Source organism: Lupinus angustifolius, chromosome LG18, assembly GCF_001865875.1.
Source record: "Lupinus angustifolius cultivar Tanjil chromosome LG18, LupAngTanjil_v1.0, whole genome shotgun sequence".
In the NCBI taxonomy this organism is placed as follows: Eukaryota; Viridiplantae; Streptophyta; class Magnoliopsida; order Fabales; family Fabaceae; genus Lupinus; species Lupinus angustifolius.
In genome coordinates, this window is record NC_032026.1 from 4490924 (window position 1) to 4515447 (window position 24524).

The 24524-nt window shown below is 32.1% G+C and overlaps 2 protein-coding genes across 4 annotated transcripts; both read right to left on the reverse strand.

The window, feature by feature from the left end:
• On the reverse strand, positions 4665 to 7965 carry LOC109333423 (proteinaceous RNase P 1, chloroplastic/mitochondrial-like). 3 transcript variants are annotated; one of them, XM_019568906.1, is made up of 7 exons: positions 7402 to 7964; positions 6498 to 7332; positions 6226 to 6315; positions 5942 to 6123; positions 5712 to 5832; positions 5177 to 5245; positions 4665 to 5011 (listed from the first exon to the last, which is right to left on the reverse strand). In XM_019568906.1, the coding sequence occupies exons 1-7, from the start codon at positions 7884 to 7886 to the stop codon at positions 4874 to 4876; spliced, it is 1920 nt and encodes a 639-aa protein (XP_019424451.1). In that variant the 5' UTR covers positions 7887 to 7964; the 3' UTR covers positions 4665 to 4873. The 3 variants fall into 3 exon arrangements, with proteins under 3 accessions (XP_019424451.1, XP_019424450.1, XP_019424449.1); XM_019568905.1 differs by having other exon boundaries at positions 6498 to 7348; positions 7400 to 7964; XM_019568904.1 differs by having other exon boundaries at positions 6498 to 7965.
• Positions 10970 to 13444, reverse strand: LOC109332230. The gene is made up of 3 exons (XM_019567141.1): positions 13166 to 13444; positions 12951 to 13069; positions 10970 to 11288 (listed from the first exon to the last, which is right to left on the reverse strand). Exons 1-3 carry the CDS (start codon positions 13309 to 13311, stop codon positions 11269 to 11271), a joined length of 285 nt encoding a protein of 94 aa, XP_019422686.1. The 5' UTR covers positions 13312 to 13444; the 3' UTR covers positions 10970 to 11268.

Genomic DNA, 24524 nt, shown 5'->3' on the forward strand with positions numbered 1-24524 from the left:
TTCCAATTCCTCAGATAATTGGGTGATTAACTCGCATTAAACTCAAATGTAAAAGCAACTCCTACACCATTGTCCATCCCTAGATCAATCATGTAGAAAGAAAGAAAATTTAGATCCAGTATCAAGTTTAACTTCCCAGTTAAACTTGAACCTTTAATCATGAAGTTCGTAGCTAATTGAAATCATACAATAAATATGGAACAAACTTTCCAAATTCAAATAACAATAATATAGAATTGAATCCAGGAGTACAAAAGTTAAGAAGATTACATTTCGATTCCCAACTACGAAGAACTAGCCACTCATCCTCGCTATTACAACGCTTAACTCATGAACTAATACAAAAGAAAGTATGTAATAGAATCGTTTCCACGATTTCTATCTTCTTTCCTTCTCTCTTCCGTGCTAGATTTCTTTTCTCCAAATGAGTTCCCCCTATTGGTAACTTCTGAAACTGCCCATGTAGTGCCAACTTCCCTAGTCTCGCCCAAGCGAGAAAGCCATCGCCCGGGCGACGACCCAACAGAAACACCAATGATGCGTCGCCCAGTCCCTCGCTTGGGCGAGGGTATCAGGTATTTTTGAGCATTTTTCTCCCATTTGTTGCTTGAGCGACCATGTCCTCGCTTGGGCGAGGCTTGTAGTGTTCACAACTTCATTCTTCTCCTTTTTCTCCTTTGTTTTCTTCATTTATCAACCTAAAACAACAAAAACCCATGAGTTCTAGTGATTAGCAAGATTAACCAGGTTAGTAGGAATAATACGCAGTTATGACATAAAAGCATACTTAGTGCCCCAAATTTCCTATACATTTCATTATAATTGGGCACTTAACAATAACTCACTTTTTCTAAATCAAATATTATGAATTTTATAATTGCCTAGTATGATGTTTTGTTAATATTAGACCTATAAAAGATCAAATGCACTATAATATTAAATCTAAGATAACCTAAAAGTAATGCTTAGTTAATTGTTGTTGTCTTGAAATCTTACCATCAGTATTGGTGATCTTAGATTTAAAGACAACAACAATTAACTAAGCATTACTTTTAGGTTATCTTAGATTTAATATTATGGTGCATTTTATCTTTTATAGGTCTAATATTAATGAGACATCATACTAGGCAATTATAAAATTCATAATATTTGATTTAGAAAAAGTGAGTTATTCTCTCTTGGTGATCGATTATGCATCAACTATGCATTTTTAATCGTTATGATCCAATCATTTGACCTAAACTATTATTATAGGAAAACTCTATCAATAGTCAGTATCTATTCCAACTACTTCCCTCATCTAAAACACAAGTTCTAAGCATATCTTCTAACGTTTTTTCTATGTTCGCATTATGTCCACAAAACGTAAGTGGCACAGAACTTGACTGGCAAACTCTCATGCCATGTTTTTTAAAAATGGGCAAACATGCATACGAGATGTCTACGGGCATATTGCTATTTACAATGAAAACAAACATGTAATTAAAATAGGCAATTTGAGCTATTTACACTAAAAAAACATGGCATATTGCTTCACTTTCGGTATTATACATAAGTTAATATTGTGTATAATTATTGCTTATTTTGTTATTGCTTCTACTTTGCTTCTTTTTGGTTATTGCTTCTGTTTTGCCTGAATACTATGACAAAGAGTGAATTCAGGGTTATGCTTATTGCTTCTATTTTGGTTAATGCCTATTTACCTTAATTGTCTGTCACCTTCCCTAAATTAACCTATTTCTAAACCAAATATGATTAAAAGAATATTAAAGAAAACCAAATGAGCCATTTTATGCTTGCAGGCTACCCGTTTAGCCCGCTTGAAATGCCCACGAAATTAACGGGAAAGTGAGTCTGGCAATATGAGATAACAGGTAAAAAAAAATTGATGCACCCCCGTATTTTTTATGTACAATGTCCATACTGCCATCTATAACTCTAAAGGTAAAGATTAGAGATCAAACCATATCAGAACTTACTATATTTAATTATTTTAGGTCAATCATACAAAACTACATGAATTTTGAGGGAGATGTAAACCATAGAATTCAAACATAATGAATGATGTGACAAAGTGTGTCATGTTTCATTTGTTATAGAAAAGCATCACTCAAGCTTAGTGAGAATTTTACCGTACTCCTATAAGACTCACAATGTTATAGAGATTGGATATTGGTCAATAAAATATTTACAAGAGAATAAATTCAATATAGCAGATATGAGAATCTTGTGTTTGATGAGTGGACACACTAGATAATATAGGATTGAATGAATGCATTAGGGATAAAGTTGAGTTATCTCTTATTGTAGAAAAGATGGCACAATCGTGACTTAGGTAGTTTGTCCATGTTTGGAGGAGACTAATAGAAGTTTCACTAAGGAGAGTATACCAAATGGAGGTTAATCCATTTTTTAGAGATAGATAGAGGTTAACAAAAATCATAGGTGAAATGATTAGAGAAAATATTTAAAGATCAATGGTTTGTCAATAAATGTAATTTATGATATCAAAGATGCTCCAAATGTGTAGGCAATAGCATTGGGCTTGAGTTTCAATATGTTAGAAGACTTAATTGATAAGTATCAATTGAAATTAAGAAGTTGTACTAGAAAAACTTATGTAAAGATATATCTGACATGTTATATTTAAAGACATATTTAACATACAGAGACAATTGAATTTTTATTTTTTGTTATTATCCACAATATTTATTTTGGTATCATTTAGCGTGTCAAGGTGTCAAACTATTTGTGTAGTGCCGATATCTATTGTGTAAGATATTATGGAATATAGATAATGTTCATTTTTATTTCAATTTCATCTATACTTCTATACTATATATAAAGTCAAAACTTGAAATAACTTCTTTCATGGTGTAATTTTCACTTCCTGTTTTGCCCTTAACATTATTTAATTTTTACAAAAAAAACATATAATCCTAAGCAACCACCACAAACACATTAATTAATAACATATCTCACCTTAAATTAAACATTATCATAAACGCACAAAAAAAATAATATAAAGTACATCGAACACAACAAATACATTCCAATTCTAAAAAATGAAATATATAAAAATTGAATATGTAATATCATGCAATATTCATCGACAAGCACGAAGTGCCTGTACACACTAGTATATATAAAAGAAAAACATGATGTAACTACTATGATGTATTTTCACTTTTTTATTTTGCCCTTAAACTTTTTAATTTCTACAAAAGAATCATATAGTCATATATAAACATTACCAACATATTAACTATCTCTCTAACATTATAATAAAACAATGTTATAATATAAAGTATCCCCAATAAAATACAATATAAAGTATAATCAATACAAAAAATATTTTAACTCTCCAAAATAAAATATATAAAATTTGAATAATTAACATCGTAAAAGTATGAATCTGGGCTGGCAGGCACGAAGTGCCGGTTACCACTTGTATACATAACTAGCAAGTTACCCGTGCATTTGCACGGGACGATATTTTTTGCTGCATGATTGAGAACACATATTACATGTGCATTTATGATTAAGAATATGTATGTTGCTCGTGCATTCGCATGGTTAAAACCATATATGTTACTAGTGCATTCATATTGTTAAAAATTATTAATTATATATAAAATCATACGGTCAAACCATAAGATTTAACTGTTTAAATTGGATAAACTTAATATGGGTCATCTACTGGTTTAACATCTTGCTCGACTTTCTCAACATTGTTTTTTACACATACATAACATGATATAGTTAGTAGTATCCTATTAATCAAAAAAATCATCAATAAATTTATAATTTCATTATTATTTGATTCTAAAATAAGATTAGTATAAAAATAATATTATTTAACTCTAAAATAGCTACAAACAATATGTTATGATTCATATTATTATTTTAATATTGCTATAGTAACATTATATTTTAATATTGTATAGGTAATCATATTCCTTTTATTTTTAAATAAATCACATGTCATGAGGGCTTGAGAGATTGACACATGTCATGAGGGAGTTCTTGAGAGATTGACACATGTCATGAGGAACCTTTAGTTTTGATGAGAGATTGACACATGTCATGAGAGCTTGAGAGATTGACACATGTGTACTGCTTATAGTTTTACAATAGACATATTTGGCTTTTGCTAATGACGGTAAATATCAAAAGATATTAATATCAGCACTTTTATTGAAACAACTTTTAGGGATGAAAATGGGTCTTGATGGTTACAGGTACCCGGATCCACTCCGCTTAGTAGTTTTGGACAAAGATTCATCCAAGACCCAATGGATCCTGGCGTAGCTAGAATTTCAGAAAATATTAAACAAATTCCAAACAAATATATATTTGTATAAATGTTTTCTATAACCATGTGTTATTTTAGATAATCAAAAGAACATAAATAATGATAACAATTATAAAATATAAATAAATTATAAGCACATAACTTTAAATTGTCATTTAAATACAAATATTTTTACTAACAAATATAATTTAAAAGAATACAATAAAATATATTAAACGTCTAATATCTCTTCATCAACATAACATTATATTATAAGTATGGATTAATTAACATAATATCACTCCCTGATAACGTAACATTACAAGAAGGAAAATATATTTAGTTATATTAATGTGTGTATATATATATATAATATATATAAATTTAAGAATTACAGGTCTAGATACTCATCATCTAGGCTTGGATCCATTCAACATCAAGTTTCAAAATCTTTGATCTCAATATTAATATAGGGTACCTATTGGTGGTCTGGGTACTTGCCATCCCTAAACAACACTGGTCAAAAGACATTATAAAGCAGTAAAATAATGTGAGCCAAATACTATTTTGTGGATTGTGCTAGCATTTGCCTTCTGATATTGAAAAATCTTGGCCAACCATGCCTGCTTTATCACGTGTAACACACAGCCACCTTCTTTCTGATTCATAATTATGTTCTGATTCAATTGGAATATGCCAATGGCCTTCCTCTGATTCCTGCTACCAAAATTGCCATGTTATATTTCTTAATTTTTTTTTGTTTTTTATGTCATTGCAACACACACGAAATTTTAGATTTACAACACACACGAAATTTAATTTGTCTTCATATTCTGTCATTTTTGGAACAGCATAAGTGTTTTCCAGTAATATTTCTCTTACCTGAATTACAACAGAACAGGGAGGAGGCATGTGAAACTCTGGACCAGTATCAGTGAAACTGAAGTGCACCTTCAATTTGGAAAAACATGGACTCTAATGTTAGGATGGTCGAATTTGTAAATGAGAAAGAAATGTATGCGATAGTGTAGGAGTTTTATACACTGTCATTGTATCGTATTATTGACTCTTCAAAATTTTGTTAATTGATTGTGTGTTATAATTTACTCTCCTTTTCTCCATGTTGAAATTTTGTTGTATGGTAGTTTAGGTATTTGTGAGATGTGGGAAAAATGTTTTAAGAATATTTCTGAGTATAGTATCGGCATGATTTATTTATTTTTCACAAAAATAATTTGGATATCCTATGACATTTATTGATGAAGTATGAAAGAATATTGATACCTAAAGAATGTTAAAGAATTAACTGAAACATACACAGTATAAACTAGACCTTATGTCATCAAATATACAACTAGAATGACAATAAGAATAAGGACCTGACACAAAAATGTTATTTCCAAAGAGCTTTGCTCACCTGATGCCTTTCTTTCCACTTAGGAAAAAAGTCATTTCCAAGAAGTTGAAATAGATGATCTCTCATCTCATCATTGGTAACAATTAAGCATTTAAACTTTATAGCTGCATACAACCAATACCTGAAGAATATGTTAGTTACTGAAACATGATATATGCATAATCAGTGGAAATATATATATATATATACAAAATAACATGTTGACAATATACTATCCAATTTATTCATACCAATCATCATTTGATCCAGTAGGTGTTGCATAAAGTGCATCAGCATTATTCCACCTATCAATTAATGCCTTATTGATTGGTTGATCCACTTTCTCTCCTTTGATCCGCTTATTATGCAAAATAATAAGTGGAAGCTTCTTTGAATGGAGCTTTTCCCTTATTCCATTGACAACAGCATTGATCTAAAGGTCTCACCTCACAAGAGAATTATCAATAACTAACCACAATAAGAACAACATGAAGAAAACAGAACAGCAGAGTAACTTCCACATTCAGTAACTTGCCTTGGATGAATTGAATACCCTTTGGCCGAAAAGACCTACATTTGCTGCATCTACCACCGCGTCGAACGGCCCATAGGAGTCAAGCCATTTCTGCAATTCACAATTTCATATATTTCACTTCATCAATAATATAGAACCAATGTTTTAAATTGTGGTTGCGTCTGCAATTTCACTTCATCATATATTTCACTTTGTCAATAAATCACATGATGTGGTCTGCAATTTACATCACCGTTAATAGAACTAAAATGTGCATTGTTCAAGATTCTTACTTGAAATTTCTCAAAGTTGGACTTCTTCTCTCTCATTATAGCAAATGATGCAACTGACTTAGCAAAATTCTCAGTTTCAATAAGATCAAGATCAATAGTTGTCAAGTGCACACCACAGCATTTACATATTCCATTATTTCCAATAGTTGTATCAGAAATTCCCCATTTTCCCCTTCCTAACCAACCTTGCCCATGCCAGCCTCCACCATTATTTTCCATTACTTCCTTCATTAGTCTCTTATCCCATTTTCTTTTCCCTATTCTTGTAGCATGTTTGCACTTGAACCAATCAATAATCAAAGATGCAGTAGAAAGTGAAACTTTCCTCACACAACTTCTCAGTTTATGCAGCACATAGTACACCTTGTCACCCTTACTAGCTCCTACGCTTACCCTTAATAGTGCCTCCAACTCAGGCTCTTCAGGGTAGACACCATTTTCCAACATGTGTTTTTCAACCTCAAATGCTTTATCTATTTCTCCATTATTGCAAAAGGTCCATAGGGCAGGACCATAAGACCTTAACCTCGGACTAATCCCCAAGTTCTTCATTTGCTTCACCATCTCAAAAGCCATGTCACCATCACCCATTGACATGGCCATTCTAGCCACAGATGTTAATGCTGCTTCATTCATTTGAACCTTATCCAAACACATATTCTCATATACCTCAAACCCTCTTTGTAGTGCATATTTCTTCACATCCTCACTCTTCAAGGTTCCATTCTCTTCTTGGTCAAAAGGGTTGTCTTCTTCTCTCTTCTCTAATTCCTCATTGGAATTTGAAAGAGAATTTAACTCTTCTGCATTATCAAATGTTACATTACTAAAAGATGTGTTATTTCTGTCTACTGTTCTACTTTGCTCCTCATGATTCAAAACTTCACTACATGGTGAGACTAATGCATTCAATGTTCTAGCACCACTTCCACTTTTTGCTGGTTTAACAACACCAAAAGCTGCAGAAGAACAAAGATACAATAGCACAGTATAATGGTGCTGCCCAAGTTTAACAACACCTTCTTTCTTAGTTAAATCATACAAGGACAACGCTCCTATAGCGTCACCTTTTTTAGAACACATATCAAAAGCAACCCTCAATCTCATTTCTGGAGAATCCTTACGCATCTTATTACTCTTGTTCTTCTTCTCCACAAGATGTTCAATATTTTTTTTCACTCTCTCACTAATAGTGGTTTTGATGGAAGAAGCATGTGGTGTGAGTGCATAATGATGAGGTTGAAAAGTAGTTTTGACATTGAGAGAAAGAGACAACGAGAGATAAGAATGATGAAAGGGATAAAGAGGGAGAGATGTAAGATTAAGGTGAGGTGGTGGTTGTTGTTGTTGTAGGAGAAGAGTGTTGAAGTTGAAGAGAAAAGTGGCCATATGTGGCTGAAACCTCTTCAAACTTGATATGGTGTTGGAAGATGCAACCTGAAACTGATACCCTCAAGAGGCAAAATGACTAAAGTGTCCTTTCCTTCCTTCACATTTTGTTCGTGCTAACCAGGTATATCTCACTTCTTAATAAAAAACCAATTTCTTTCGGGGGTGCGAGACTATTATCTCAACAAATGACGCTTCTAAGAATTAAACCAATAATTTATACTACTAGATCAACACGTTATTGTTTCACATTTCATTGAGTAAAAAAGGTTTATCAAAGAATTAAAGAAATGAATAAGCTCCACTCTATAATATCAGTTAAATATATCAATTTTATATTTTTGACTGATAAAAATAAAAGAATATATAGAGGCGTGGTAAATTTTGGGCATGTTGTGCTTCCAGAATGTATTAAGATCTTAACTTGCCTAATGATATAATTAATGGTCCTTTTCTCATTACATAAAGCATTAAAAAAATTCACTTGACTGTGTTTGAAATCAAAATAAATTAATATATTTTGAAATGATTTAGAAATTAGTAATCAAATTTCAGTACAGATTCATCTCTCATGCTTTATATTCATTATGAAAATTTTAAATTTAAATTAATTTACAGATTTGGTTCTCTCAAATTTCATGTTTAGAATACATTGAAGTTTATTTTAATTGATTCTATAGTAAGTAACTTAATTTATTACCTTTTCTTTGGACAGGTTAAATGACATAACTAATAAAGGTGCAAATATTAAACTAAACGATAAAAATGAAAATTATATCTTTACACAATTAAAATGAAAAGGATCCCAACGGAAATGATTAGTAGGACAGAAAATTTTATTCCTGCAGAATTATGCAAAGAATAATTTCTGGTAAACCCGATAAAAAATATAAATCCCATGAAACAAGGATGCCAATTTAAGAAATTGACCCCTACATATATAATCATTTTTATAGTTTAGAAAAAACATAAAAAATGTAATATATCTAATTTGTAAGGTGTATGAATAATATATTTATGAAAATATTAATTAATTAATTTTAAGTAATGTATAAAGTAAATTTAATATAACAAATTTTGTACTCACTAATGCATCTAAAAGTATAACTCACATTTCACAATCATTTTTATATTTTTAAGAGTAAATTATACTGACACTCCCCTAAGTTTTAGTAAAATTACACAAATCACTCAGATCTTTTTAAAACCTATACAAATCACCTAATTATATATATATATATACATTACACTGACTGTAAGATAGATAAGTGTAATTTCTTAAATAAAAAATGGTGACGGGTGTAATTAAGTCAAACAAAATACAGTATATTGTGAAGATAAATCCAAATAGTATAAGAGTTGATGTTAAATCTTTATTTTGGTTAGTTACAATATAGTATGAGAGTAATTTAAACACATCCTTAGACTTATTGATGCAGTGTGTAACGAATAAAAAAGAATGAATATACATCAAGTTTATACTATTTGAACTTGTCTCAACAATATACCATAATTTGTTTGATTTAATTACATATGACACCATTTTTGTTTAAGAAATTACACTTATATCTCTTATGGTGATAGTCACTGTAATGTATATGTATAATTAGGGGTGATTTGGGTAGATTTTAAAAAGGTATATAATTTCACTAAAACTCAATGAGTATCAAAATAATTCACTCTATTTTTAACTATCTTATTTCCACATATTTATGTTTTGTCTTTCTAATTTATTTATCGTTTTCTTTGGTACATGAATTTATTTACCATTTGTCACTTTATTAATAATTTTAAGTAATTATGTTTCTTTTCACTTCATTTTTTTCAACTGTGTTTTGTTTTTCCATTGTTTCTTTTAACTAATTTCATAAAAAAATGAATATAAGAAGTTTACTACATTTTATATATTTTTTCATCTAGATTATTATTCTTTCAAATCATTCATGATGAAAGTACAAATTTAAAATTTTTGATGTTTTCTTTCCTTCCTTCATTTTCTACATGAACTAGGGAGAAAAAGTTATTTGTAGAATTCATACATATCTTTTCCATCCCTCCTATTTAGTGTTGCCACCAAACGGTGGCAAATAAAATTTTATATAATTCTTATTTCCTCCCATTTTCTTTTCTCTTGTTTTCTACCGAACCAAATATAATGTAAGTGATGCAAATGAGTCGAAATTAAAATATTAAAAAATAAATAAATCAATTCCCTCATAAAAATCAAACTTATATATCCAAACGATTGTTGCAACATATCATTTCCCAACATACTTAACATGTGAATAAATTTAAGGACTAGGTTACAAGTGAAAAAAGTAATTTTAGACAAAAATGCATATCTATCAAGTACATAGATCTCATTAAAAACTTGCCAACAATGTGAACCTATTTAAAAAATAAGGGAAACTATTGAAACCATATTATTAATTTAAGGAAGAGTGAATATCCACTTTAATCCTTGAAAAAATTGACATGTATCAATTTGGTCCACAAAAAAGTAAAAATTCAGACTGTACTCAAATATCACAAATGTGAGTCAAAATAATCTTTATCGATAGTCATAAAAGATGCTAAAAGACCACTTTGAACCACATTTTATATTTTTGGGACCATTTTCAGTTATCAATTTTTCAAAGACCAAACTAGTACACGCAAAAAATAACGACTAAAATGGGTATTTACTAAGAAGAAACGTGCTAGGAGCTTGTAGTAAAACATCACATTGAAGTGAGCAAAGCTTATGAAGGGCATACAGCTTTATAATAATATAAAATGGCATTATGAAATTCTTTTGAAGACCATTCAATAAATTCATGAGATGTGAACCAAAGTAAAATGGCTATAACAAAATTTTAGATATGTAGAGATGAAAGAATAAGTGTCAACAGCAATTAATGGTTTTGCATATCCCAAAACAATCATCTATTTTCTCCCCATTCCAATTGTGTCAACCAAGGATGCATAAACCAAGCAGTATATAACAAAGACTCCCTCAAGGGATTATACACTACAAATATCATATCAGGTTTGGCAATGATTAAGAAATACCATAGAACTGCAGTAATCAGGGTAATGCTATCGCTATAAAGTAAAAGGATTTATATCCTCAGCTATGATACCCATAATGCATTATTCATCAACAAAAAACTCGTCGGCGGACTGGGTAAACAGAAAATGATATTCCAGAAGCATGTGAAGATAAAATGAACCAATCCAATAAGTAAGCAACATCAGTTGCACAGCATGTTGGTCAAATATACCAGATGAAGCATCATAAAGGCCTCAAGATTACAACAAAATGGAAAAATTAACAGCAATGCTAATTAGCCAGCAAATGGAAATGCACTACCTTGCAGTAACTAACTTCAGAGAAATAATGTCATAAAGGCATGGAAATACCTGAAATAGAAAAACAGAAGCATTAGAAAAAGTTCTTTCACTTCAGGCATTAAAACTGGCACTTCAATTCAGAGGGAAAACAGTATGCAATTATCTTACCGCATGTTTTAAAAACGATAATTCCTGATAGGTCCACATTTTAGTGATTAGTGACATAAAACAGTACTGGCCACAATGTTCTTTAATTTTGTTGAGTTATGAAATCAAATTTTAATTACCCAAAAAAATTATGCATTTGTTGATTGCTTGAAGTATCACAAGTTAACACTTATATTATGGGAGTCACTTCAGCAAAAGATTATTAAAGTAATACAATTGAGAAAAACATGATATACTATGGCAGTTTTAAGTCATGATGCAACTATTACAGTATTATTTCTGTCATTACTAAAGATACCTTTTTTGTTCTTTTAACAGTAGCATTAGATCCAAGTCATCCAAAATTTAAATTATACAATCAAGATGTAGAACATATATAAAGTAAATGCTATCACAAATATAATACTTCCAATGTCACGGTGCAATAAAATCTTCTACCGGAAGAAGCTCTACCTCTAACCTGTCAATAACAAAGTCTCCTAAAAGCTTAAGCAATTAGGTGGAGACTTATGAAAGGCTTTATATCTAACATAACCAGCATACATCTGATTGCATATTTATTTAAATTGGTGAGCAATTATAATTTCTTTAATGACTTCACAAAAACCAATTAAAGCAGGCTTAGCCTTAGCCATCCACCATATGAGTCAAATTCATAAAGCAATGGAAAACTTCAGTTGTAAATTTGTAATCTAAGACTCTAAGTTAATACAGAACCGAAGAAGTTACATATCTCAAGATATCAAAATTTTGCTTTCCCATTGGACTAACAGAAAAAATAAACACCATCCAGAATTTAAGCTACAATTGGTGGCGCAACACACATGCATAAAGTAAGCATTACTTGCATGTCAGGCAAAATATAAGTGTGTAAAGAGTAATTCTTTTAGTACCGGTGAACTGTGTGCTAGTTTCAGCACACTCTATACCAACTCATGGTACATGTGATAAACTGCATACTAGGTACTTGTATAGTTACCACTTCCCAAGAACTCCGTACAGATAAGGGTTTGTGGTTCGTCACTTTTATCTTATTATTACAACATATTTCTTTACGGTATGTTCAGCTGGATGGAATAGAGGGGAAGGAATGAAAACAAATAAGTTAAAACAATGTTTCATCGTCACCTCAATAATGGAATTAAATAGAACATTACTCTCCAATGTACTTCCAATGGAACTGAACACTCTTTCATTTAATTATGTTCCATTACATTCCTTCCCCTCCTTTTTTGGTAATACAACGAGTATCCCCTAAAACTAATCCATTTCGAGATGTGTGACTATTCCTCTCAACAAGTGTATCTCCCAGGAATCAAACTGCTGACCTTTTGGGTTGGTCTTTCTGGGGATCTAGCAAGGACTTACACTACTAGATCAATGGTTTGTTGGTATATTCCTTCCCCTTCAAAACCGCAAATTTGAAACATGATACACAAACCTTGTAGTTAACTATGTTCTAGACCAGTCTATTCCAAAATCATTATCTCAAGTATAGTAATGCCACAAACTCAGAAGAAAAACATTACTCAATAAAAAAACTCATGAAATAAGAAAACACACCTTGAGGAACTAAACCCCATGCGAGAGAATCAATGGACAAGCTTGACACTAATCTTGACGAAGCAACTGCGCTATGCAATGGCAACATTGAATCCAAGCTTCCCAACTCCACTGGTAACCTTACCAACCAAAATTCACCACTATAATGATTAAAACAAATAAAACAATAAAAAACGCAGAAAACTTTAGGTGCATCGAGAATCTGATTCACTCACCGAGAAATGGGAGAAACACGTGGTGTAGAAGTAGAGGGGTTAGGTTTGAGGTGGAGAGAGAGTGATGACTGTTTTGAGAGCTTGGTATGAGAAAGATGGTGTAATCGAGAGGATAACCTAGACATGACCTTCAATGCTGCTGCCATTGTTGTTGCTGTTGTTGTCCAGCACCAACACTATCTACCCTTCGGATCCGGATTGTCTACCGTTTTGCCGGAACGGCTCCCTGCCTTCCTGCCTTCTGGGCCCTTGGATCAACCCAACGGGCTACATTTTGATATGTTTCAACAACAAAAAACGAGCTGAGGCTTGGGTATATGTACAAAATACTTACAATAGTTTATGCAATAATAACTTATGAATAGAAACTGATTTTTTTGGTATTCATATTTATAAATTTATTACTTAATTAAATTTTTATATATATTATATATTTTTATTATTATTTTGAGATTATATATTATCTAATTTATTATTATTTTTCAATAAATTGTACATAAATTTAATATATACATATAGTAATTATTTTCATATTCATCATTCAAAATATATAAATTTATAATTAAAATTACTGCGGATACGCACTTATACTTACTATTAGCATGAATACTTATAAATAGTGCGAGTTTGGGAACGAAAAAACATTACTCCCATCCGTCCGTCGTCATTGCTATCCCCTAGATGACACTCTTACCAAACATGAATTTAATAAGTTACTTGTTGGGTTATTTGACTAATGGTTAGACCAGTTTACTTGGTTCCATTAAAAAATTAAAAAAAATATTTATATCATGTTTTTATGTTTCAATTTGGTATATCTAACAAAATAAAGCATCATGTATTCCTCTAGGTTTCTATTGTTTGTCAAGCTTGCCCTTCTATTATAACAAGAGTCGTCAAAATAGGCTACCTAACAGATTTGGGCTAACCCGCTTTTGCAATGGATTTACTTTGAGAGAGGTTGATAAGGTATGACTTATATTAGGGCTACTAAAATGATGTCTAAACCCACCTCATATAGGTAATAGTCTTATTTGGGTCAACCCAACAAACATTAAAAAAAATTATTGGTTTATAATAATTGAATTTAGTATAAGCATTTTACATTCCCTTATTCACAATAAACTACATGCATGCTTTATACTTCAAATTTAAATATGTAAACGACATTAAAATAACAACAATAACATAACACAATTATTGTAGCAATAAAAACATAACATTAATATTAGAATTTAAGCATATTAGCAGAGTCTAATCTAAAAGACTAATCTATTAGGTGGAAGAGTCATATAGCTTAAGTATCACATTGAGTTTGCAATTCTACTTAATATGAGACTCCTAACATTGTCGTCATGTTTAAGGGTCGACGTCCACGACGACTTTGGCTCTATCGACACTCACTCGATGGTAATCCTTTCTCTTTTTGGCGGCTTCACTCATCTATCAGTATATGATAATATGCCTTAATTCAGCCTATATGTAGTCATTTCCGTGACACAACTCTCAATGAAAACACCAATTATTAGGACTTAAACATATGAAGAGAGCCTAACCTAAAAGACTAGTCTATTAGGTGGAAGAGCATCATGGCTTTGCTGAGAAAAATATAATTCTTCCTGCTAGACTCGTTAGTTGATTAACCATATTCATTAATCGATTAACCATACTCATTAATCGATTTACCATAATGTTTGTATAGTTAGGATATTTTCTATTCTTGTATGATAGTTAGCTTTGAAGCTATAAATAGATTGTATACTTTCCTTGATGATTAATTTCAATTGAATACATTCATATACTATTCTTCTTCATTACCCTTTTATTCTCTCAATCTTTTTCTTTCTTATATTCTCTACTGCACACACATACACCTTGTGTGATTCTGTTTCTTGCCTAAGCGATTTTATCACAGATAGTAATACAACAATGGTATGAAGAGCACTTGATCTTCGATATTGGATATGTAGAAAGGAGAATAAGATCACCATGGCCAACAACAATGGATTTACCATGTCACTATCAGTTCTTCATGGAAAGAACTATGAAATATGGCACATCCAAATGAGGTAGTGCAACATGGTTATCAGATGGTTGACGATGAAGCCACAAAAGCTCGTAGAGCATCTTACAGAGAATCAAAGAAAAAGGACTGCAAGGCACTGTTTATGATTCATCAATGTGTGGATGAATCAAATTTCAGAAAGATTTCCAGTGCCAAGACTGCTAATGAAGCATGGGACAATCTTGAGAAGAGCTATACAGGAGCTGAAAAGGTTAAGAAGGTGAAATTGCACACGCTAAGGAGAGAATATGAACTTCTACAAATGAAAGATGGTGACACTATAACAGATTATTTCACAAAGATCAGATCTCTATCAATTCAAATGAAGGGGTATGGTGAAGTAATGAGGGATCAGTTGGTGGTTGAAAAGATTATGAGAACATTAACCTCCAAGTTTGATCATGTAGTAGTTTCTATATAAGAGTTAAAGGATCTTAACACCTTTAAGATTGAGGAATTACAGAGTTCTTTAGAGGTACATGAGCAAAGAATAAAAGAGAGGAATCATGAAAGAAATTATGATCAAGCCCTTTAAGCTCAACCTAGCAAAAGGTACTCTGGTCAGGGAAACTTTCAAAAGAAATCCAAAGGTAGATGGAAGAATGACAATGGAAAGTATGAAGGAACAAGACAAGATTCTGGTTCAACCTCTTCATAGAAATTCAGTGGGTAAGATCAAGCATTTAGAAGAAACAACAAGAAGCTTGACAAGAGGAAGATACAATGCTTCAATTGTAAAAATCTTGGTCACTGTGCATCTGAATGTAGATTCAAGCATGGTAGTGACCAGAAGCTGAAACAAGAATGGCCCGAGGAGAGGAATCTGATGAGGAACAAGTTTTGCTTATGGTTTCAACTAAAAATGAGAATGTCAAGAGTGATTGTTGGTATCTTGACACATGTTGCTCAAATCATATGACTGGACACAAGGAATGACAAGCACTCTTATATCCATCACGTGTTGTATGTTCCCAAGATGAGAAGCAATCTGCTTAGTCTTGGTTAGTTGCTTGAAAAAGGATACATTATGACTATGAAATATAGGGTGTTGGATTGTGATAGGAAGTTGATCTTGAAGGTTCCTCTATCTAGAAATAGAACCTTCAAGATTGGAATCCAAGTGAATGATCACAAATGTTTGCTGACTAAGGCTGCTCATGAAAATTGGACCTAGCATCAAAGGTATGGTCACTTGAACTTCAAGAGTCTTGATCTTTTGAGTAAAATTGGCATGGTAACTAGCTCATCATCTATTAGAAATCCTAGTGAATTATGTGGTGAGTGTCTCACAAGCGAATAGACAAGGAATTCATTTGTTGCTCATGTGCCAACCAAGTCAACAAGACCTCTTGAGTTGGTGTATTCTGAAGTGTGTGGGCCTTTTGAGGAGAATTCACTAGGTGACAACATATATTTTGTGACTTTCATAAGGAAGGCATGGGTGTATCTCATCAAAAGAAAGCGTGATGTATTTATCACCTTTCTTAGCTTTAAGGCTCAAGTATAAAGACAAAAGGAGCAGAAATTGAAGTCCCTAAGAATTGATGGTGGTGGAGAATATACCTCAATTGAATGAAGTGAATATTGTGACAAAGAAGGGCTAATCCATAAAGTGATAACACCATATACTCCACAACACAATGGCACTATAGAGAGACAATACAAGATTATCTTAAACATGGTCAAAAGCATGTTAAGGACAAAGAAAGTACCTAAGATATTTTGGGGAAAAGTTGTCTCAAAAAATGCGTACATCCTGAATGAATGTGCCACAAGCAGACATGAAGAAATCACTCCTAAAGAAGCATGGTCAGGTATGAGACCAAGTATCGGTTATCCCAGGATTTTTGGCTCAATTTGTTATAAGCATATTCCTTAGGCATAAAGAAAGAAGTTTGATGACAAAAGTGAGAGGCTAATATTGCTTGGATATCACTCTACAAGGGCATACAGACTCTATAATCCTATAAATCAAAGGATTATGTTAAGTAGAGATGTAAAGGTAGATGAAACACATTGTTGGGAATGGACTGATCAAGGGGATGATCAGAGGAAGCATGCTATGATGCACATTAGTGATGAAACTGGGTAGCAGCCAACTAAGGTAGAAACTCAACATGAAATAAGATCTCATAGAATGAGACAACCAACTTTAAGGATGAGTGACTATGAAGTCTTTCCAGATTCAAGAATCATTGTATAATGAGAATTAGTCCACATGGCCTTGCTAGCAGAGATGGAACTTGTAAACTGTGATGAAGCAGTGAAGGAAAGTCATTGGCTGAATGCTAAGAAAGAAGAGCTCAGATCCATTGAGAAGAACCAAACATGGCAACTTACTCAATTACCATAAAATAAGAAAGCATTTGTTGTAAGATGGGTATACAAGGTCAAGATAAATTCAAAAGGAGAAATGGTCAAGTACAAAGCAAGGCTTGTAGCAAAAGGTTTTCTACAAAAACAAGGCCTAGACTATGATGACGTGTTTGCTCTTGTTGCAAGATTAGAAACCATAAGATTGGTGGTTTCCTTAGTAAGCTATCATAGTTGGCACATACATCAGATGGATGTTAAATCTGCTTTCCTGAATGTACCACTAGAAGGGAAAGTTTTTGTTACTCAGCCTCCTGGTTTTTTCGTTGCAGGCAAGGAAAGCTTAGTGTACAGATTGCATAAGGCCCTTTATGGTCTCAAACAGGCTCCAAGGGCCTAGAATAAAAGAATTTATGGGTTCTTGTTGCATCTTGGTTTTGTCAAGTGCACAGCTTAGCATGGAGTATACATCAGAGGCTCAAACAAGAGTGAGGTACTAATAGTTAGTCTATATGTGGATGACTATTAGTAATATATAGCAAGGTTGAAAAAAATCTGTAAATTCAAGGAAGATATGAAGGCTGAATTTGAGATGAGTTATCTTGGAAATCTGTTATACCGCCTTGGAATAGAATTCACAAGAACAAATGATGAAATATTCATGCATCAAAGGAAATACACTTCTGATGTGTTGGAGAGATTTCAAATCAATGGCTGCAATTCAGTTTCCACACCCATTAAAGCTGGTACTGCATCTGATGAACTTGAAGAAGACTCTAGTGTGGATAAGATACTATATAGACAAATGATAGTACTACAACTCAGTTTCATTACTTTTTTATTCTCTCATACCTCAAGACAACATTCTTCTTTTAATCTCTTTCTTTCTTCTATTCTCTGCTACACACATATACCTTGTGTGATTATGTTTCTTGCCTAAGTAAGTTTATCATAGATAGTAATACAAAAGGCTTAAGTACCACATTGACTTCTAACATTATCATCCTCTTTAAGAGTTGACTCAACGACAACTTTCACTTTATTGACACTGACTCGATGATAACCCTTTCTCTTTTGGCAGCTTCACTCACCTATCAGTATTCAGTAATATATCTTAACTCAGCTCTTTCTGTGGCACAACTCTTAATGAAAGACACATTAGGAGAGCCCAACCTAAAAGACTAGTCTATTAAGCATGAGAGACTCATAGTTTAAGTATCACATTGAGTTTGCAATTCTAACCAATATGGTACTCCTAGTAACAAAACAACAATAACAAGAAAAGCACATTGAAGTACAATAAGAACATAAAAATAACCTAGTAGCAAAAAATAGCAACAACAATAATGAAAAATCAGCAACCACAACAAAAAAGCAAGAAATTCTCATTGACTTTTTTGTCTTCAATCATGCATCTAAACCTTCTTAAAAAAATTATATCTTTATAATTAAAAATTATTAATATTATTATTCCTTAAAGTTTTACATCTTTAAGCTCAATCAAATGGGCTACATTTTGACACGTTTACTTTTACTCGATAGTTCTTCCTTATGAATAAACAAAATTAGTAATATTGCATTAGTTATATTTGGGTTAGAATGTTAGTATAGTGTTTTTATTATTCACCCTCTTTCTCTAAAAATCATGTTCAGGTGCTTAAAATAAAAAAAGAAGACTTCTAAAAATGAGAAAACGCATATACTTAGTAATCGTGGCTGTGTATGTCCAATTTAGTACTTCTATTTTTATTTAATGGTTTAAAGTATAGCATAAATATATTTTTGATAGACAAATAATAGTATGATAGTATTTTTTTAGTGAGTAAAATTTAAATCATTAATTCCCTTATCATTTTACTCATTTAACCCTTTATCTTATCCACCTTATGACTCCCAACACAGTCGTATTAATATTACCTTTATATTAAATCTATGTAACATTTTAATATTTTATCTCATATTATAATATTGTAATTGTAGTTATTCCCTTTTCTTATCATCTCTTTTATAAAAAAAATAATGTTAGAGTTTATTTGAAAATTTATTAATATTGTCTTACTTTCTTAAAAAAAAAGTTATTTTCATAAAAACACAAATGTAGTAATTGGGTTTAGATTCCATGTTAAGTCAACAAGAATTTGCAACACAGACGTTCAGATAATTTTATCACCGCTCATGAAGTTTTCTACTGTATGCGCACTCTCAAACAAAAGATAGGTTGGGTGGCAATTAAAGTGGATTCAGAGAAGGCATGTGATATTCTGAAGTAGTCTTTTCTTGATGAGATAATTTGCATGATAGGGTTGGGTGATCATATATGTGACCTAATAATGCATTGTGTTACTTCATGCAAATATCAGGTTTGTTTCAATTGTGAAAAATCTCCTATATTTCTTCCGAAAAGAGGTCTTAGACAAGATGGTCCTCTTTCACCTTATATTTTTGTTCTTTGCATGGAGATATTGGCTCATAAAATTATGGATGAAATTTCTGCTGGTGCTTAGAAGCCAATTAAGCTTTCTACAGTGGGCCCTTCTATTTCTCATTTGTTCTTCGCAAATGATCTTATTTTTTTGGTGAAGCCTCAATAGATCAGATCAATTGCATCACATCCACCCTTCAAGATTTTTGTTCAGCCTCAGGTATGAAGGTTAGCTTTCCAAACCACGCATGATAATATATAGCATTGTGAACTATAATTTTTCGAATCAACCTCATCACATTTCTGGTTTTCAGCGAACCACAGATCTGTGAAGTTTTTAGGGGTTCCTATTGTGCATCAAAAACCTATTGTGCTGACTTATCAATATATCTTGGATAAAACTCGGGAAAGGTTGTCTATATGGAGATCATATATGTTTAATTTTGCAGGTAGAGTGGCTTGCAAAGTCGGTTATAGTAGCTCTTCCTACTTACTGCATCCAAACAAATCTATTGCCTAAGGAAGTGTGTTATAAGCTTGAGAAGATACAAAGAGACTTTATCTAGGGCACCATTGGTAAGTAGAGATTAGCTCACTCCATAACTTGGGAGAAAGTATACAAACCAAGGGTTGAAGGTGGATTGCGTTTGAGAAGAATGCATGAGTTTAACAGATCCCTGATAATGAAGCTTGGTTGGTGTCTAATAACTAACCCTACAGGTTTGTGGGGTAGAGTCACTAGATCCAAATATGGATGTGGTGAGGAGCTAGTGCCTACTGTCCATAAATGTCATTCAGAATCTCATGTCTAGAGTGGGATTAGCTATACTTTAGAGGATCTAAAACAAGGTCTCAAATATAGCATTGGTGATGGTAATCCTACTTGCATCTGGTCGGATAAATGGATATTCTCAAGGGTTTTACTTAAAGATGTTGCACTTCAACCTATCTCTTTTCTAGAGGATGCTAAAATGGTGGGGATTATTATGATCGTCAAAACTCAGTTTGGAAATACCATGATTTCATCCATTTGCTTCTTGAGCATGTCTCGGCCAAAATCTTGGCAATGCCTCCTCCGTCAGGTAATATAGACCCACACTCCATCTCTTGGGTATTCTCTAGCAATGGTCACTTCAACTCAAAATCAGCTTATGTTACTCTTAATCACCAAACTATAGTTGATCCTTCACCAATTTAGAGTAAATTATGGAAGTGGGATGGTCCATACAAAATTAAAAGCTTCTTATGGCGAGCTATTCACAATGGTATTTGGGTGAATTACCATAGATGGAAGTCTAATATTGCACATGACCTAACTAGCCCACTTTGTTTGAGTGAACCAGAAATTGTGTTGCATATTTCACGAGTATAGATGTGTGAGACCACTTTGGGTGATGTCATTATCTTTCGATCAACAAAAAAAAAAATTGGTGGAGATTTTAAGGTTTGGGACAGTGAGAACCTTGGAAATTCAGATTTGTTGTCATTCCAGCAAATTCACCCTCAAAATTTTGGCTTTCTTCTTTGGTCAATTTGGAAAATGAGGAACAATGTTGTCTTCAAAGGTGGGAGTTTCAATCTGCTGCAAATTCTCCATTGGATATGAAGGTTAGTAACAATTTGGGATTTCCTCCTCCTTCTATCAAATTCCCAGTGTATCAACCAGTGATGGTGGGTTGGAATACACCTCCTCCAGGGTGGGTCAAGTGCAATGTAGATGGCTCGGTTAGAAAGACTAGTAGTTTGGCAGGTTGTGGTGGAGTGTGTAGAGATGATTCAGGAAATTGGTTGTTTGGCTTCTACAAAAACTTAGGAACATCTGCTGTACTTTGGGCAGAACTTTGGGGTATTTACTAAATGCTAACTCTAGCTTGGAGTAAAAGTTTGAAGAATATAATTCTTGAAAGTGATTCATGGGTGGCGATCAACTTAATTTCAAATCGGTGTGGTCAGTTTCATTCTTATGCACCTTTCATCAAAGCTATTATATGTTGGCTGGAGAAAGATTGGACAATTCGATGTGGTCACATTCACATGGAAGAGAACCAGGTGGCGGATTTCATAGCTAATATGTCTCATGCCCTGGAAGTGAGAACTCATCTCATGGAGATTCTTCCACCTAGATATAGGGATTTACTTCTATTTGATTACACTTGAATGTATTTACCCATATTTGTTTTAGTTTAGTTATTTTGGGGTTTTAGCCCCTCCAAATAACCAAAAAAAACATTATAACACTAAATACATTGGTCATCCCATCTCACAAGAAATAATGGATTTGCTAAAATATATTTTGATATATTATTATACTTAATATTTTAATTTGCTCTCTAATAAAATAAAGCATCAATTTATTCCTTTATATTTTTATTGTTTGTAAACTTTATCCTTCTATCATAATTTGAGTGGTTAAAACAGACTACTTAATGAATCTAGGCCAACCTGCTTGTGACAATAGGTCCACTTTGAGAGGGGTCGAAAAAGTGTGACTTATAATCGGGCTGTTAAAGTGATGTCTAAATTCACCCTATGTGGGTAATAGCCTTATTTTGGTCAGCTCAACAATCTCTAAAAAAAATCATTGGTTTATAATAGTTGAATCCAGTATAAGCATTTGATATTTCCTTATACACAATAAACTACATAGGTTCTACTTCAAATTTAAACATGAACTACAATAAAATGACAACTATAACATAACACATTTACATAGTAGTAAAAACACAACATCACAACAACAAGAAAAACACAGAAAAACCCAAAACAACAATACAAAAATAAACAATAGTAGCAAAAAAAATAGTAACAACATTAGTAAAAAAGCAACAATAAGAGAGAAAAAGAAATTATTATTGTTTTATGTCTTCAATGATACATCTAAATCTCAGTAAAAAAGTTTTACATCTTTAAAATTAGCCAATCGGTAGCTCTAAACCTAGTTGGACTAGTCCAAATGTAAAATAGACTCTTTTAAGTCGGACTAAGATATTTTTTTATTAGGCAAATGTTAGTATGTTAATATTTTGTTGTGTGTGATATTAGAACCCATAACCTCTTTCACTACATTCTTTAAACCTTTCACCCTAACCATTAGACCATCTTGTGACTTTCAGATTAAAATATTTTGAATCTAATTTGGACAACAATTTTAAAATTTAGGCCCATTTTGTTGGCTTTAACTAGGGCTGGAAACGAGCCGAACCGAGTCGAATTAGAGCTCAGCTCGGTTCAGCTCGATAAGGATTGATTCAGCTCGAAACTCGAATCGAGTTCGATACGAGTTATTATTTTAGCTCGAGTTTGGCTCGGTTAAAGTTCGCGAATTGTTCGGTTCAGTTTGAATGGTTCATTTGAACAACTCAAATAATTAATTAAATTTTGAAAAAAAAATACTTCAAGAAAATATATGAATATAATCTTATTTATATTTATATATATATATATATAATAACAATAAATATAAAAAATAATATATGAGTCTTAATAAACTTAAAAATTAGCTTAAATATATATATAAATATATTTATCGAGTCAGCTAATGTTCGGTTCGTTTATTTAACGAGCTCAATTTCCAACTCAAGTTCAGCTCAATTGGTTCATGAACCAAGTTCATCGAGCTAAATAATGAATCGAGTTTCGAAGAAATACCGAGTTAATTCAATTCATTGTCAACCCTAGCTTTAAACATAACTATGTTAATTAGATTTACACTGGAATATGTTTAATTAGTCAATTATTCATTTTTTATCTATGAAATTTATATTTTCTCACCCCTAAGACAATGTTTTTGAGTTCAATTTGAATTCTTGAATGATGTGAATGGATATGAGAATAGGGAAGGATAGAGGAGTTGACAAAATTCGGGGAACAAATACGTAAATTTTAGTGACAAAGGTAGAATCATTAATAAGATTTGGTATATTTCAATGTAAATTTAACACTATTAACAATTTATTTTGTTACAGAATTTAATTATAACAAAAAATAAGATAAAGGATCAAAAGAGTAGCCTTTCATAAGGGTGAAATTATCAAAGCATTTTTAAATTTTCAAACAAGGATGAGGGAAAATATATTTTGTCTCCTCTTTTTTCTCTTTAACCAAACTAGAAGGAAAGTATTTTCTCTCATCTCCTTCATTAAAGCCTTTCTCATCTCCCCTTATTTGAAGCAAACATACTGTTAAAAGGAGCATGTCAAAATGCCTAACAAAATATCTATTACTTATTCAAATAACTAAATCTGAAATCATTAAATATATATATTTTTTTAAATTATAAATGTTATATACTTGTACAGTTGTACTGTACATTTCATATTATTTTTTAACAATTAAAACAAACATGTTAAGAAAACAGGAAATCTTTATATATAAAGACAATAACGAGCAAAGCATAAAAGAAAAGGGAAAGAAAAAAAAGAGACCGAAGATGGAGGGAAAGTTTTAAATTGCATTTTTTTAATCTATCAAATTACAAAGCTGAAAATTACCAGTTAAGCTGAAGCTGAGTAATCACTTAACATATATATAAAGGACCGAAATAGAACATGAAAATTGAT